The 17,686-nt window shown below is 57.4% G+C and overlaps 2 protein-coding genes across 3 annotated transcripts in view; one reads left to right on the top strand and one right to left on the bottom strand.

The window, feature by feature from the left end:
- The window catches only part of LOC122386233 (polycomb protein Scm-like), a 72,434-nt gene extending 55,576 nt beyond the window's left edge, over positions 1 to 16,858 (top strand). For both annotated transcript variants that reach the window (XM_043375232.1, XM_043375231.1), the window contains exons 3-4: positions 4,341 to 4,914; positions 15,845 to 16,858. In XM_043375232.1, coding sequence (XP_043231167.1) covers positions 4,341 to 4,914; positions 15,845 to 16,057 — 787 coding nt within the window. In that variant the 3' untranslated portion in view covers positions 16,058 to 16,858. The remainder of the gene's footprint in view (positions 1 to 4,340; positions 4,915 to 15,844) is intronic.
- LOC122386234 lies at positions 7,224 to 13,892 on the bottom strand. The gene is made up of 2 exons (XM_043375233.1): positions 13,873 to 13,892; positions 7,224 to 8,360 (listed from the first exon to the last, which is right to left on the bottom strand). The coding sequence occupies exon 2, from the start codon at positions 8,352 to 8,354 to the stop codon at positions 7,236 to 7,238; it is 1,119 nt and encodes a 372-aa protein (XP_043231168.1). The 5' UTR covers positions 8,355 to 8,360; positions 13,873 to 13,892; the 3' UTR covers positions 7,224 to 7,235.
- Positions 16,859 to 17,686: the final 828 nt, after the last annotated feature.

Below are 17,686 nucleotides of genomic sequence, written 5' to 3'. Positions count from 1 at the left end.
TGGACGCGCTGTGGTGTCCGCGGGTCGGCAGAACGAGGCGGCTTCCCGGGAACTATGTCAGTAGGTGTACCGATTTATGTTGGCCGTGTCAACTGAGGCTCGGATCAGTGGCAGTGCCATCTGCTCACACGGCCCAGGACCCGGTTCAGTAACGGGCGTGGAAAACCTCGCCTTGTTTTTGTGGTTGGAAATGCGATCCATCAGACGGGGAGCGGCACCAGATGTGGTCTGTTCCCGATTCCGTGCCATGCGGAACAGTCCTAACTTACGCGTGCCTGCTCAGGCATGGACGACCCATTCAAATCACCACCTCTCCAAATTAAGGCTGTAAACATTGCGTGAGCACTCCGCCTCGATCGCATAGGTCTCCGACAAAAACTCAACGGGCTCGCCGGGTGACATCTAATTTGGATTCCTATGACCCTATTTTCACACTCCTGATAAACATCTTCAAGCGGGTCCCGTTCTGGCTGATTGGCTCCACGCGGCCGCTCGGGGGTCAGCCAGGTCACCGACGCCGTGCACGGGCCATTCGACAATTACCACCGGCGGCCGGCCACCAATTACGGGCGCGAAATCCTCCGCCGGCCGGCGCCTGCGCCAGGTCAGAGGTCAGCCCGGCCGAGACACTGCTACGTGACCGGACCGACACGATTCGGTAGTCCCGTGATAGACACTCACTGTGCGTACAATTGTTCTTTTGGAAACGGCACCACGTCGACAATGGGCCGCGGGTAAAAGCGGCACGCTCCGCTTTTTGTCGCTCGGTCGAACCGTTTCACGGGTGACGCACGACCTTGGCGGTGCATGAGATCGCGGCGGCGAACGAGGCGCAAAAGTGCAGCTACCGAAACCTGCGTGATACTCGAGTTCGTGCGCTCGATCGACGTCGGGACTGATCACAACAGCCGTCACAAACACATACACATGAGCCGCGGACGAGATCGATGTTCAATCGGAGCTTATCGATCCGAGCGCGGCACTCGATCCGCGCTGAGCGCTGAGGCGAGGCTCGCTCGTCAGGCGCGGTCGGCATCGATCTCAGCCAGCCGTATCGAGTTGAAGGTTAGCTGCCGCCCCCGGCCGACCCGGCCACCGCTATCGCATCCAACTGGACACCGGGCACCCCTGCGATAGCCCGTACCTACACTTGCTTGGGTGGCGATGACCCTGACCGTGCCTGACTACCCGTCCGGAGCACCGGGGCCACTTCCCGAACCTGAGCGCAGCTCTGAGCTGGCCTCGACGGGTCCGAGGGAGGGGCGGTGCCGCCACCCGGTGCCTGTAGGATGTTATGGCTCCTTGATGGCTGTTCTGAGGGATTCTTGTTGCTAGTGGAAAAGTTGTTGAATGTGTCGCAAGATAAACAAATGCCAAGTGAATAGTGTCTCTGAAATCGACACCCATTAGTTATGTCAGGCCATGGAACACAGCTGCTCAGCATTGGACACATTTCCTTTATGAAAGACTGTACTTTGATACCTGGAGAACAGGACCTCACAAATTCAGCTACCTTACATCAGACACTACATACATATATTCGGCTCATTAATGCATGCCTGGCTCCACCAGCTGATCCTTGGTACCGTGGGTAGACGACACCTGTAGCAGGCGCCTCCAGACACCCCTTGGCGAAGGACATGTCGTCAGTCGGTCCGATCAGCGCCTGATGCCCATCTCGTGTCAAGGTGACAACTGACAAAGCCCATTCAGCGGCGCCAGGGTGTGCTGGGTGACCCCTGCCAGCCTTGATTGGGTGCAGAAATCTCCGGCCGAGGTCGCATCTGAATCCGTTCAGGATAGACCTCCTGTCCCATTCATTTATAAACGTAGTTTAAGTCCGTCAGCTTCACGTATGTGTGCAATGTGCATTCTTTTATTGTCCCAGACTTTCAATTCATTAATCTCAGGTCATTTCATTGACCGTTTCGTCAAATCCGTATCGGCCCATCTCGCTCTCCAGACGTCCTCTCTTCCCTTCTTCCCATGCAGTCTACACGCGGCCAGCGCCGCCATTCCTGACCGCGCGCTCCGTCTGTCTTCCGTCTCTCTGTTCCGACCTGCCCGGTCTGCCCCGGTCTCTCAGCGTCCATTTCGCTGACCCTCGGGCCATTCGCGGGCTGTTTGCTCGGGTGACATTCGAAAAATGCCGTCCGCCGTCCGAGCCAGCCGCTCATTCGGGCCGATCGGCCGGTGATACGTCTGCGGGGACAGGCAGGTGGACGCTGGGAGGACAGGAGGACCGCGGGAGGACTCTGAGAGGACCTTCGGAGGACTCTGAGCGACGGAGGGACCACGCGAACCCGCCCCACTGCGCACGCTCTGACCGACCACGTGGAACGTAAATGGTTCGACGGGCAGTGGTCATTTCGGCTAACTATGGGCCCGTGGAATGTCCTAGGAGGCGACGTAACGGTCCTGCCCTGTCAGGTGGACAGGACAGTGCTGTATGTCACAGAAGAGAACGAGACAATACTGCGGTAAATGTCGCCATTTAGCTCCTTCTTAAGGTCGAGGCAAAGTTTCGTGTATCTATGTAGGGCATGCAGCCTTTATCAATGAAATTCCTCATTAGGGATCGGAGCTTGCTATTGAGGTCTTACCCGTTCATTTGAAATAAAATCGACTTACTCAACTCCATCGCTACCGTCCCTCGCAATATGTATGGCGGATGACCTCTGTCCTAACCTTCTGACGCAAGCTGGGTTCGCACCACCCACGTATTGGCTACCTACCGCCGCATGCGTCACCTCTCCGGCTGCGCCCGCACAGTGAGACGGCACTTTGGGGGCGCGCTGACGGCTGACGTAGGAGAGCCTCTGTTGACTGTTCACACAAGGCGCCGCCGGTGTGCGACCACGTGGGGTGTCTGTTGAACGCTGTGGGCGGCCATAGTGGAGTCATAAGGGCAAGCACGGATACGGTGAGGTCAAGCTGGTGAGGAGAAATTCTGTGAGATGTGAGAGGTGGACTGCACAGATCTTGGGCAAGTCTCGGCAGATCTTGGGCAGTCAGAAGCAGTCAGAAACAGATAAATGCTTGGGCCTTGGTCAATGGGACCAATGATGCAGGTGAAAAAGCATAGTAGGTAGCCACACTGTTGACAATTTATGTTACTGAGAAATCACTACGGAGCTATATTGTTTTGCTTAGTGATCGTATATCACGGAGACGGAGTGACTTATTTTCGTAAATGGGCGTATCTATGACACTGGGCAGACCTGCACGGTCACTCGTGATCCTCATTATCCTGCACGTACTTACCAGCCGAGTTGGCGGGAGGTCCGACCCGAGTCCGGCGCTGTACAAACGGAGCCGCAGCTCCCCGGGAGCTCCATGGGAGCGGCAGCCAACACCGGGAGCGGCTGACGTGCCACCGCCAAGCTCAGCCGCCTCATTTCGTATGGATGAAGTTTTTCCGGCGGCGTCCACCGCTGGTTTAGGCTGCGTGAAATGGCGCCGGTGTGCGCTCCTGAGTGCGTGACCCGGCGACCTTTTTAGCATACAATCGGCTTCTTGATTTTCCGGGAGCGACCAGCCGGGCCGTGGAAGCTCATTACAGACGGGCGGAGAAGAAATGGAGGAGTCTGGGCTGACCGATGCTGATGAGGTGATCAGTTTCAGCCGGCTGAGAAAAGAGGAGAGCGCCTCTTCCGGCAACAGATGCGTGAGAACGCAGCCTCTTAGGGCTCCCTGCTGACCCGTGTTGATTTTGTGTGAAAGCCTATCTCGCCGACAGGCGCCGGGGCAAATATTTGACCGGCACTGAAACAGACCCGGGAGGTTCGTTCCTGGTGTGGTCTGTTGACTCATGGGTCGGGCCGTATATTTCGGCCGCTCTGATGTGTCCAGAAGAGGTGTCCCGCGGCGGCGGTCACGACTAGGCCGGCTGTAATGAGCTGACCTCCCGCCTCGCCGGCCGGCCCGTACGGCACGTGCAGTCGTGGCCGCCAATGACCCGACCCGGCACGCGCACCGCTTCATTACCAGCCGCGTATCGACAACGGATGGACGACTTGACGGGCGGCGGCATCCATAAACACAGCGGCCGCTGGGCAGAGGTCGGAGGAGGCGGGCAGAGTGGTGGGGTGGCGCTGATTTACGTGCGGGATGGGAATGAGCCGCTTCTGTTCTGGGCTCTGTGTGTGTGTATTGGGTCGATCGGCGGAGGGGCCATACATCAGAGGGCGCTCCCGCTGCGAGAGCCGGCCGCCCATCCCGCAGTCGGATCAGCGCGTGATGACTGGCCGTATCGGCCGCTCCACATGTGTTTTACTGATCGCAGGCGCCTCCTACGCTCCACAGTGGTGCTGACCGTGTGTGTGTCTGTCTGTCTGCAGGTACTTTTCCGGCCAGCAGAACGGCCTGCTGCGCGGCTTCGACTACAGCCGGTACGGCCTGAAGCCGGGCCACACGCCGCTGCTGCCGGCCGGCTCTCCCAAGGAGGAGAAGAAGGAGGAGCCGGTGACGGCGGCCAACCCGCTGCTGGCCATGCACCCGCACCTGGCAGCGCTCTCGGGCCTGCCGATGCTGGACATGCTGTCGATGGTGCGGCCCGGCCTGACGCCGGCTGACTACCTGGCCAGCTCGCAGGCCGCCGTGGCCGCCGCCGCCGCCGCGCCCACAGCGCCCACCGGCAAGCGACCGGCCGAGGGCGCGCCGCTCGACCTGTCCAACATGAAGCGACCTCGTCTGGACAAGGCCGGCTTCAAGGAGCTGTTTGGTCTGAAGGAGGAGGAGCCGCGCGCCGGCAGCGCCTCGCCGCGGCCGACCGTCGAACTGGCGGCCGCCCTGCACGGCTCGGCGTGCACTCAGAAGCCGTGCTCGACCGAGGCCGAGGCCGTGGCCGCCTGGGACGTGGAGCAGGTGTGCACCTTCGTCCGCTCGGTGGACGTCTGCGCCGAGTATGCTGAGGTGAGTTCGACTCCTCTTCTCTCCTCTCTTTCTTTTCTCTCGCTCTGACCGAGACAAATTGACAAGCCCGTCCTGTAACAACCGACAATCACTCTCTGAGGGTACCGGCGACGTGCCCGTCCGTCGCTGCCCGCCGACCGGCGCGTGTGTGAAGGAATGTCACCGACGACAGCCCCTCACCGCGACAGAGCTGAGACACTGGCCTGTCGTCGAGGTTTTGTCCCGAGCCGGGCTAACCACAGGCTGTTCCGCCTCACGTGAGGTTAACAACGGTCTTTGGCCGAGATGGTCACGGGCTGACCGGTCCGACATTGTCTTCGGCCCGCGAGATGACCACTAACGGCGTTGGAGCAGGACCCTTTGTCACCGGGCCAGCGCGCCCAATTTATACTGCCCGGCAGCGGCTCTTTAATTAGTTCTCCTCCTCGATTTAATGGAGGTTTTTCTGGCGTCTTAACCTGGCCGCGCTGACCTCTGATAATGGAGCCGGGCGTGCTGGTCATCAGAAGGCGATTGCCGACGGTGGAAATGGCCAGATTTAGGCCGGTTTTTCACTCGTCCGGGGTCTGCTCCGCTCGCCTACCACATGCTCCGCTCGTCCACCCATCGGTGACCTCTCGGACAGGGGCAGGAAAGCTGGGCCTCGCTGCCAGGGCACGGACAGGTGACTGGCAGCCGGTATTTGATACTCGGCCACGGCTCCAGCGGGTCGGTCAGTGAAGCCGCTAACGAGGAACCCGTGCGGCGGGATGGGGCGCCGGTCAGAGCTCTCGTGCCACGCGTCTGTAGCTCCCGCGGAGGCCACGAGGCTGCCCCTCACGGTTCGTGCAGCACGAGATCCAGTTATTAAAGGCCATTTTTCATCAGTCGCCCCATGGATCCAGCGGCCATTATCCCTAGAGCCGGCGTCATATTTGGCCTAACGACCGGCCGACAACAATGATAACCAGTACCCCCGACCCCGTGGAATATTTCTGGGGCTGACCCGGGCCGACCCTCCGCGGGCCCGGTATCCTTTCAAGTGGCGCCCGGCAGCGGGGCCCTGTGGGCGGCGGTCGGAGAGAGTGCGGAGGGGGAGAGAGGGCGGAGGAGCCGCCGCCGGGTGTTATCTGTACGGAGAGGCCAGTCCGGGCCGGTAGCCAGCGGTCAGACATGCCTGCCGTGTCAGAGGTCAGGTGAGGCGCCCGGCCGGCCCGGCCGCGGGCCGCGCGCCGCCGTCAGGGGTCGTAAATGACCAACACGAGATGAGGACCAGCCCTTCGGGCACCCCAAGGCAGCCGCCCCCGGGGGTGCACGGACGCACCTCTTTGTTTACGCAGCTCTGGGGATTAATTGGCTGGCAAAAGGTCAGACCAATTGGAAGGAGAGCTACAAATTACCAGAGACCGAGTGATGATGGATCGTGTTTGTTTAGCTGATGGATGGTCAGTGGACGGTCCGAGCGGAGCCCTGTCATCCGGCCGGGCCGCCGCGGCTGGACACGGGACGTGTGCCGCGGCGCTCTGAGACCCTCCCTCCTTCCACCGTCCGCCGGCCGTCCGTCGGCTGTCCGTCACCCGTCTCTCGACGGTCGTCCTATAGCGGTCCATAGCGTCCGCCGTACGTCGGCTGTCCACCGGTAATTACAGGCTGCCTCGGCGCCGACACGGACGTCAAAAGAAGCGCTATCCGGGGTGTAGCTATTACAGGCACATATATTACAGGCACAACACCCCGTTCCGCGTCCCGCGACCGACTGCCCGCTCGCCGCGGCGCGCCCACTCCCCAGCCGCCGCCAGCCGGGCGGCGGCGCCGCGACCACTCGCCGGGCCGCGCCACGGGCGGCGCCAGGCGCTCGCCCAGGGGCGGCCCGCGCCACGGGCGGCGCCGGGCGCCCGCCCAGGGGCGGCCCGTAACACCCCTCCCCCCTAGCACAACGCGCACGATGTAACAACGATGATCCGCACAAGAAATACCGCGAACATGTCTCCCCGCGACACGAACAAACAACCACGCCTCGCCACAAAACCAGGCTGCTTCCTCGCGCCGGCCGCGCAGGGGAGGGTAAGCACCGGGATGGTCCGCCACACATTGAGTCACCGAGCTGCTACGGCTATGCCTCAACAGTCAACAGTATCATACACAGCCGCCTCCATACTACTACTGAGTCGAGCCGCTCCTTGCTCGCTTAACGAAACAAAAAAAGGTACTTGCGCCGCCCCAGAACGAAAGTGAGACACCTCAACACCAAAAGAACACACACATTCAGCCGCTGCTACATACATGTACGGATGCACGGGCCGCCACCCGAACGACCGCCTCCACCACCTGCCCTACACCCGCTAACGCATGCGGAGCCACTTGGGGAATGACAAACTGATGCACCCGTAGCCCCTCTTGTTCAGATGTACGCCGTCCGCGAGATGGAGCCCCTCTGCCACCTTATACACCCGTCGCTTGCCGTGGCGGCAACAGAGTCGCCGCCCCAGCGGGATGACGGCAGCTCCCGTAGCCTTCTTGATTTGGCGGAGAGACTTCTCGAGTTCATAGGCGTGCGTCTCTTCCCATTGTCGGCCCCGATCCCGGGACAGCCGCGGCTGGGTGCCCACGAGTGTGACGTGCACTCCCATCCTCTGTATTTCTCCGATCCGGTCCTGAACTTCTTTCATCAACCGCGTCTTCATCCCCTCTGGTAGTTTGATGGCGTCCTTCGGGTACACATCGTTTCCTCCTACCCACAGGATTACTTGGGCACTGGAGGTGTCAGGATGAAGGCCATCCAACCACCTCCGCACCTCCATGACCCCCTCAGCCACCCAGCGGCGCAGTGTGTACCCCGGTATGGCCCGGATGGTGAGGCTTCGGGGTGGGTCACAACGGACGTCTGTTCTGTGCAGGATCGAGTCCCCGATGAGAAGGACGGCTTCCGCGCGACCAGCCTCCGGCGAACCGCCGGACGCCCCGTCGGCCTCACCAACTACCACCTCCTCCGGCGACCCGTCTGTGGGCGTCTCCTCCCGCGGCTTCTCGTCCTGCAGCTCCATGTTCGAAAACTCCTCGAACTCTTGCGCCTCGACACCCAGCAGCTCACTTAGCAGGTCCGTTGTGTCAGTCTCCACCAGGTCGACCGCCAGCGGAGACAGATGGTCACGCACAGGATCTCCTGCGCCCGCCTCTAGCCGGGTAGTCACGAACGGGGGTGTGGAGACACCGGCTAACACGGCGGACGTCGGAGACAGCGGCGGCAGATACTCTACAGACCGCTGCGCATCACCCGTGAGCAAGCCGGTCGTCGTCGATGGTCCACCAACCGCTCCGGCGCCGATGGGGAGCGCGATGTCCTCCTGCTGCTGGACAGCCTCCAGGGCGGCACGTACTTCGGCCACTTCCCGCCGCCTCTGCTCCCTCTCCTCTTCGAGGGCCGACCATAGGCGATCGATCTCCTGCCGCATGCGCTCCATCTGAAACTAGAAAGCTGGACTCATTCATCGTCCCGCCTGATAGTATGCGGGCGGCCTTGACACCCGCCCGGTTCGCGTTATGTAGTACCCTTGGGGTGTCCCACCCTGCTGCTCCCGATGGGTCCCTCCGGCGGACCCGCCGGCCCTTACGAATGGCATGAATGGTACTTGTAAGCCAGTTGTGTGATCCTCATTGGGTATCCACTCCCGGATCCCCGTGTCATGTTCCTGAGTCATTTCCTTAGTCATATCTGGTCCCTGAGTGTGGCGCTTGGTAGTCCCTTCCTGAATGCCAGACACCCGTGGCACAAACTCCTTCAGGTCATTGTAGTGAACCTGACGTACTTTGCCGCGCTCGTCCTGAATTTTATATGTTGTTTCATCTCGCCCCCCACGGTTACCGATGATGGTCACCGGTCCCTTATACGGCAGACCCAGTTTCGGCTTCCCGCCGACGGCGGCCGTGTGATCTCGCACCCACACTTTCGTTCCTGTAGGATAGGCAGTGTGATTGACTCTGCTATCGTGGCGAACCGCCATCCGAGCAGCTGCTTTGGACGTGGCTTCTTTGACACGAGCATATGCCCGTTTCATTGTCTTCAGCCGACTGTTAAGGAACGTCCTGGTCGGGATTGGGTCAGTTTCGGGGCCATACACCACGTCCAGCGGTACCCGAGGCTCGAAGCCATGAATCAAATAGAATGGGGTGTACCCGGTAGTTTCGTGGAGGGACGAGTTGTACGCCATGGCGTAGGACATGACTCCCTCATCCCAGCTCAAGCCTTGGCCATCGACGTATTTCGAAACCATGTCCTTTAGTGTACGCATGAAGCGCTCGACCATGCCGTCGCTCTGCGGGTGATAGGGTGTTGTCCTAGTCTTGTGGATACCGAGTCTCGTATACATCTCCTTCATCATCAGAGACTCAAACTGTGCGCCCTGATCAGTGTGTAGCCTCTCCGGGACACCAAGCTCTTGGACCCAGTCTAGGAAGGCATCCATGACTGTCTCCGTCTTCTGATTTGGCATTGGGTAAATTCTCACGTACTTTGAAAAGTAATCCATGATCACGAGTGCGTATTTGTTTCCTTTTGAGGAAAGAGGCATCTCCGTGATGTCCATGGCAACCCTCTCAAAGGGGCGAGACGTCACCTCAGTCACCAATGGTGCACGCCTGCTCGGGGCAGGCCTACAGCGTCGCTGACATTGTGTGCACGAGGCGCAGTAGCTGCGGACGTCCTCGTTCATCCCCGGCCACACGAATCGGGCTTTTACCCGAGCGATGGTCCGCCTCCGACCCATGTGACCACTGGATTTGTCATCGTGGGCGAGTCTGATGATTTCAGCTTGAATTGCCTTGGGCACGGCCGCCTGGAAACGTTGCTTGCTGGCAATTCCTAACACTCCTGAGCGAACCTCTACTTGTCCCCAGTGCTTCTTCAAGACGGCCCAACCGCTCGTCTCTGTGGATTTAGGCATCCTCCCCTCCTCCCTTGCCCGACACAACGCCGATAACGTTGGATCGTCTTGTTGGGCCTCCAGCAGCAGCGACTCGGTTGATCGTTTCTCCCCGACTGCGGAGGGGGGCGTCAACGTCTTTGTCGCCGGGTTCACCCTGTCTGTCGGCCCTGACGATAATGTGGCGGGTGCTACAGAGGTGATCACGGAATATGGTGACCCTCCTACCCCAGAGATCGCCGCATTCCCTGTCGGCGAAGCCGCCGTGGACCGTGACGGTGTTGGCGAACCGCCAGCCGTCGGGACTGATCCGCCCATTGCTCGCGACATGCCGGCATCCCCAGCCAGACCACCATTGCCCTCATCGACGGACACCCCAGATGGCCTCCTCGATAGTGCATCCGCATTGCCATGCCTCACCCCACTGCGGATCCGAACCATGAAGTCGAAGGAGCTTAGCTCGACCGCCCAGCGTCCTCGACGTCCTGTGCCATCACGTTCCACCGAGATCGAATCAGGGATGTTTGCCAGAGGTTCGTGGTCAGTCACTACCTCGAACTTGGCTCCAACTGTATATTGCCGGAAATGTCTGATGCCGTGGACCACAGCCCAGAGCTCTTTGTCGTAGGTGGGCCATTTCACCTGTTGCTTCGACAGCGCCTTACTCTCATAGGCGACCACCCGCTCATACTCCCCTGTCTTCTCAGTCAAGACAACGCCAACCGCGAAGTTGCAGGCATCGGTGTACAGGACAAACGTCCCCTTGCCAGTTGGTAGCGTCAGGATCGGCGGCGTGGCCAGGACGGACTTAAGCTGCTCGAAGGCTCCTCGCATCGCTTCCGTCCACCTGATTTGACCGTCCGCCACCGTGGCGTCTCGCAGAGGCTTTGTGATTGCCGCATATCCTTGGATGAAGCGTGCGTAGTACCCGCACAGACCGAGAAAACTCCTCATCTCTTCGTCGGATGATGGATGTGGCCATGCCAGTACCTTTTCCACGTTACGTGGATCTGGCCGGATTCCCTCTTCGGAGACTAGGTGGCCGAGGAACGTCACTTCTTTGCGAGCGAAGCGACATTTTTGCGCCTTGAGCTTCAGTCCCGCCGCTCGGATCCGCTCGAACACCTCTTGTAAAGTGGCCAGATGCTCTTCCTCCGTCCTGTTGAACAGGATGACGTCATCCAGGTACACTAGGCAACTTTTTGTGTCCAGACCCGCCAGGATCATTTCCATCAACTTCTGGAACGTGCCGCTCGCATTCTTCAGGCCCATTGCCATCACTCTGAAGTGATGTAGCCCCTTGCCCGTCGAAAACGCCGTCTTTTCTCGATCCTCAGGTGCCAACTCCACCTGCCAATATCCCGTGGCCATATCCAGCGTGGTGAACCACCTCGCTTTAGCCAGGGTGTCGAGAGAGTCGTCAATTCGAGGGAGTGGCATCGCGAAGCCTTTCGTCACTCTGTTCACTGCTCTCAGGTCAACACAGAAGCGGAAGGTTCCGTCCTTCTTGCGAACCAGTACCACTGGAGAGCACCAGGGACTTTCGCTTTCCTCGATGATCCCATCCTGTAGCATCTTCTCCTTCTGCTTCTCCACCTGGTCACGCACCTTCAGCGGCACCCGCCGTGGTCTTTGTTTGATGGGACTAGCATCACCAGTATCGATCTTGTGTCTGGTTAGATTCGTCTGACCAATATCTCCGGGACGCCAGCTGAAGACATCGGCATATTTCTCGAACAAGCCGCGCAGCCTCCCCTGACCATGTTCCCCGAGATCAGTCAGACCGGGTTCCAGCGCCTGCTTCACGTCCGGATCGATATCTTCAGCTGCCTCCGGTGGAAAACCTCCACCTTCGCAGCTCGCCACCGCGTCAACCACGTCGTCCGGCTCTGGACACAGTTCACACATGTCTCCCAACGAGTCTCCCATCGAGAAGAATGTTCCCACGTCTGAGCCTTTCAGCAGTCGAACGTCTTCTGTCCCGACGTTCGAAAATTGAATGGGCACTGTGCCGTCGGTCGCGACAGCAACAACAGCTCTCGGTATCAACAGTGAGTCCCAGTCGGCTGCAGGGCTCGGCTCCACCATCCCGGTCATGGGCGTCTCTGCCACAGCTACGCCGGATCCATCCAGCGGTTCAACCACCGCTGCAGCTGTCAGGATCGAGCGACCCGGAATAGTCACCGTCCCTGCCAGAACAACCTTAGCTCGGGAAGCTCGAATCTCTGGGTACGTGGGAAGGGAAATTTTCAACCCTTTGATACGAAAAACTCCCTCTTCGTCATCGATGATGGTGCGATGCTGACAACAGAAATCTCGACCGAGAATCACGTCATACACCAGACCAGCCACCGCTGCCAGTCGAGAACATCCGAATGTCTCTCCGGAGATCGACATCGGGACATCACAGAGTACCTCCGTGATCACCAGCGGACTCCCACCCGCTCCCTTCGCAGACCGCGAAGGGGTGGTTGACTTACAGCCCAACTCCACCTTGATGCGCTGATGTAAGCCGCACCTCACCATCGAGAAATCTGCGCCAGAATCAATGAGTGCCCACGCCTCAAGACTACCGATTTTCACCCTGACGGCGGCTGCGGTGAACCGGGACTGGTGAGAAGCAGCTGACTCTCGCCCCACTGAACCAGCTGCCCCTAGTTTTCCGGCTGCCTGTTGTCAGTGGACTTCGTTGGTGCAGTCTGCCGTCTGCCCTGCGCTGAACGGGTCACGTGGTCCGTGAGAGAGCGGCAAGCCGCCATCCAGTGACCGCTGCGACCACAGGCTAGACAGAACGGGTGACGTGGACCCCTCCCAGGCTCCTTGAACGGACAGTCAATCCGAATGTGTCCCCTTTCTCCACAGCAGAAACAAATGACGTCACCGGTACCAGACCTCGGCTGAGCGCGGCGAGCCGCCGGGCAGTCTCGTCGCATATGCCCTGGCGCTCCACACCTGTAACAAGATATGTCTCTCGACAGCTCTGAACCTGTTCGGGAGCTGGCAGCAGCTACTAGTGTCTCCATCGAATACCTGAGATTGGCTATCTCCTGTTCCAACTGAGCTACCCGGCCGTCGCTGCAGCTTGCGTCGACCCGGTCTGGCTCAGCGTCAACCGCCGCCACCGCCGACCGAACGCCTGAACAGCCTTGCTGAGTCACAGGTGACTGGCCAGCCGCCCGCACCGCCTGGACCACCTCCTGGCGCTTGTTCAGCTCGTTCACGATAGACACTGCTTCGGACAGGGACCCTGGCCTCCGGTGACACAATTTGGCCTGAAGCCACTCATCCCGCAGCCCACAGATGAGTCGGCTCGCCAAATCCTCATCTAGAAACTTTCTCGGTTCAGTCGAGCCGGACCCTTTCGACCCGGGCGCTGCCGCCTGTGATGGAAATGCGGCTCGGCCGAGTTTCCCGATGCGGTCTGCAAAATTTGCCACCGTCTCTCCTGGTGCTTGACGCACCCCACCGAGCGCTGCCCGCGCCTCCAGTGGATCGACGGATCTACCGAAACGCTCACCCAGGTGCTTCCGTACCTCGCAGTACGATTTGTTAAGTTTCAACTGTGATTGCGCACAATCCGAGGCCAGACCGTCCAACAACGGCAGGAGACGTTTTAACCGTCCCTCGTCCTCGTGCTCAGACGTCAGCGCCTCGAACCGTGCTATCCATCCCTCCCAGTCATCCGTGTCCAGCCCCGCGAACCGCGGAGTGCGTGATACCAGGATGGTGTCATTAAAGTCCATCGCCGGACTGTCCCTGGGGCCCCGAAATATATGCAAAAAAATATTACAGCTGACCCTTCCACGCAGTGCAATTGTGATGTGGCCTTGTATTTAATGTCGACTGCCGTGTGGACCACACGGCGACAAAAAATCACGCCGAGCAAACCGCTCGTCGATGCCACTTAACCAAAATAAGTCATTGATAACATCCGCCGTGTGATCCACAAGGCGAGGAAAAAAAATATGCTGAGCGAGCCGCTCATCAACAGACACGCAATACCAATAACGGCAATTCAAATAAAAAATAATATCACCAATCCTGAATTCATGTGGCTTACCTCTAGTGGTGTCCTACCGACCGCGCCAATATTACAGGCACATATATTACAGGCACAACACCCCGTTCCGCGTCCCGCGACCGACTGCCCGCTCGCCGCGGCGCGCCCACTCCCCAGCCGCCGCCAGCCGGGCGGCGGCGCCGCGACCACTCGCCGGGCCGCGCCACGGGCGGCGCCAGGCGCTCGCCCAGGGGCGGCCCGCGCCACGGGCGGCGCCGGGCGCCCGCCCAGGGGCGGCCCGTAACATAGCCGGCCACGTCTCTGGCTTCCAGCGGGTGGCCGAGATGAGCCGGTCGCCGGCGGCGGGCGTCGTTAAAACCGGGCACATTCCGAGCACTGGCCAACTGCTCACAATGGCGCTCATTTTCGCCGACCTCGCGTGACCTCATCCCGGCAGCAGGAGCGGCGCCCCGCCCCTGGCCACCGCGCCGCGCCGCCCCAGAGCCGCCCTCCGGGAGACGCGGAGCCGCCGGAGCCGCCCTCCAGGAGCCGCTGGAGCCACATCGGTCATTCGGCCCGCGCCGATCGGTCGCCGCCGGTCGCTGCCGTGACCCCGACATGTGTTTAGCCCGCGTCCATCTGGCTACTTGGAAAACAAAGTGGAATCAAATACAGATCAAATTCGGAGCCTATGAGAGGCGCGTCATGCCTCGGTAATACCGTATCACAGTTATAGTGATACAGATGGATGACTACGTTTACTATAATACAGCGTGCGATCCTGGGCTAACCTTGTGGCACTAATTGAATGATATTTACATCAAATCACTGTAATTTGCTTGTTAGATGCTTACCCACTGCACGGGTGGACAGTCAGATATTGTCCCAAATGCAATCTGAACCAGGTCAGGGCCGGGCCGAGCCGCTCCCGCTGTGCGTTGTCTGCACTTGTCGGCTCCAATTAGAGTCTACATCATCCGCACAGAGCACCGCCCCAGTGCGTTGGGTGGTCGTTTTTACACGAGGATCTGACTTTCACATGTCGCACCCGCCCTGGCTAACCTTCCCTCGTGTAATTCGATCTCCCGGATCTGAAAATACCCCAGGGTACGGCTATTTCTGGAAATGCTGCTGCGGCAGGACCTGGTTACTTCTGCAGGTGGTTAGGTGGCTAGCAACAGGAGTTTTATCAGCGTCGTTTGATCCCAGTAACTCCATTGAAGACGAAGTTTTTGTAGATTTAGGTACGCTTGCACATTGCACAGTGATCTTACTCACGGTTAAAATGGCATTGAGCTTACCAGTGTTGCTATTATTAGGCGTCAAACTCGTCTTGGCAGATGAAAAAGTGTTATATTCCTGTATAAAATCAGCTAACATGAAAAGGTCAAATGCTATAACTTTTACATTGAAATTAGGCCGAACTGTTCAAACGAAAACTAACGTTACATACTTTGAAGGCATTTAATAAACAGCAAATAGTTGAAAAACTGACCGCTGTAATATTATTTGCTGCGAGTTGGTAGTCACCTGGTGGTCGGTCCATTACCAGAAAATCCATGACGGATTAACAGCAAATAGACAAACGTAATGAGGAGTCCCGACGCGAGCTACTTGCGTGACATAATTAGAGCGTGTGGGGCGTGAAATGTGGAGCCTCATAGCCAGAACAATTTTGTGCTGACAGGAAGCCAGCCATGCCACCGAACGGAAACTGTCGAAGGCACTCACGTGAAAAAGAAAGTGGCCAGCTTCGGCGGAAAACAGGAAACGTGGCCGAGGGTTCAGGGTGTTCTCAGGCGCGCGGTGGGAGCGTGCGCTGTGCAAAAACGGGATTCTCGGTCCGTGTGTGACGGTCGGGCGGTCACCAGTGGGCTTCACTAATGTGAGGCGGTGTCACATCTGACTGGATGCTAATCTGTCCGTTACTGACCGCGTCCCACCGCCCACACCCCGCCCTGTGTCCTCCCTGTGCCCGCCACTCCCCACCGTTCGCCCTGTACTAACCGTGTCTCTCTCCTGTGTGTTTCAGGCGTTCAAGGAGCACGGCATCGACGGCAGCACGCTGCCGCTGCTGAGCGCCGAGCACCTGACCAACATCCTGAGCATGAAGCTGGGCCCGGCGCTGAAGCTGCGCACGGCGCTGAGCCAGAAGATCGGCCACTGCGCCGTCTGCATGCACTGCTCCCACTGCCACGCCACACCCAAGACCGCAGACGCCGCGCAAAAGACGAACTCTGCGTGAAGTAATTGATATCCATACGGTGATGTCGCTTGGTATTTGTCGATAAGTATGACACACATGACGCATTTATGTAGAACCGTGCAATTTCAGTGCAGTTTTTTGTTTATAGCTCGTATTTTTTTGCTGGGGTTGTGCAAAATTGTGAAATCCGCCCGTAATAGCAGCTCCATAGCGTGTGTACGGTGCATTGGATGTGAGTTAGTTGTGTGTTTGGTGTGTGTATGTTTGGTGGTGAGATTCACATGCCGTCGAGGTGTGCGTTTTCTCTGAGCGACACAATGAATGACGTAGAATGGTGTTAAACTGTTAACTGCCCTACCGACCATGATAGGATGCATTGCATGATTGTGATGTAGCTTGAGATATGTTGTAATTATGTTATGAAATTATTCGTGTAGCCCTCAATGCAACCCTCTAGCAACCCTCAATGTCGTTTTGAATTGCACGGTCGACATAAAACAAACAATTATTGTTTTACCATCTGTTTTTAGTTTTGAAGGTTGATTTGTCATAAGTAAAGTACAGTCGAGTGAAGTTGAGTGCTGAAAACATAAATCGCCTCTTCTGCTTCAATAACGACGAGTTGTTGATTCACTTGAACATCTCAATCGACCAAATGCCTACCACAACTATATTCGACAACGCATAATAAACGTACAACCCGTTTATATTAGGACTGCAATAGCAGTTTTGTGTTCAAATGTTTTACTTCGCATTACTTTGCATATGTATGCAACATATGTCACATGTTGAACATCATGTTGAGATGGTGGTGGCACCAAATACACTATTGTGATATGAGCCTGTTGTATAAAACTGTCGTCGGTTAAAATATTGGATGTCGAATGTCAATCATGGATATAGACACGTGATATGCATTCATAAAACATATAAAAGATTTAAGAATGTTGGTCCTTACTTATGAGCTACGCATTTTCACGCTGCTTTTAATTTGATTTATTTTACCTGCACATTTAAATAAAAAAATGGGTGATACGATTACGATAGACGATAGGCGATGCAACCATGCATCCAACCATATGCACGTCAAGCAATATAATTGTTTGGCATACCATTCCTGGTCACTCAGATTTAAACATCTAATTAAACAACGACTATCTCATCGAAACAAACGCCCGGTTAAATCGGCTAAATGCATAGTTTGGGTTCTTGTTAACGTAAGAAAAGGAAAATACCAATTCGTAATCATGCCTAAATCAACTAGGATTTTACGAAGAGAAAACTTCTTCCAACGTCTCAGCTAAGTGCCGGTAAAAATTTTGTTCAAACCTAAACGAGCTGTCTTGCATCAGCCTGCAAATGGCAGCTGCTCAAACTGGTTCACTTATGATGACGTGATCTAGGTGCTGGGAATGAGCTAAGATGCGGGCTTTCGGCTGATTTCTCATATTTATCTTCACATAAGCCTGGTTTATCTTCCTTTTCGTGACGTCACAGGAACTTCAGGAACTCGTGACATCATTTTTACGAACTACAGCGCAGCTTAGCAATGCAGAGCAGCACGTCACGGGCACAACTTTTTAGGAAGGGGGCTGGTATAATGCGATATCGTGTGGACGAGAAAGTGAAGATTTAATCCTTCTTTGCAATAGGTAGGTTATCGATTTT

Source organism: Amphibalanus amphitrite, unplaced genomic scaffold, assembly GCF_019059575.1.
Source record: "Amphibalanus amphitrite isolate SeventyFive unplaced genomic scaffold, NRLGWU_Aamphi_draft 000244F_arrow, whole genome shotgun sequence".
NCBI lineage: Eukaryota > Metazoa > Arthropoda > Thecostraca > Balanomorpha > Balanidae > Amphibalanus > Amphibalanus amphitrite.
Note: the sequence above shows the minus strand (reverse complement) of the source record. Positions and strands in the feature narration are given on the sequence as shown.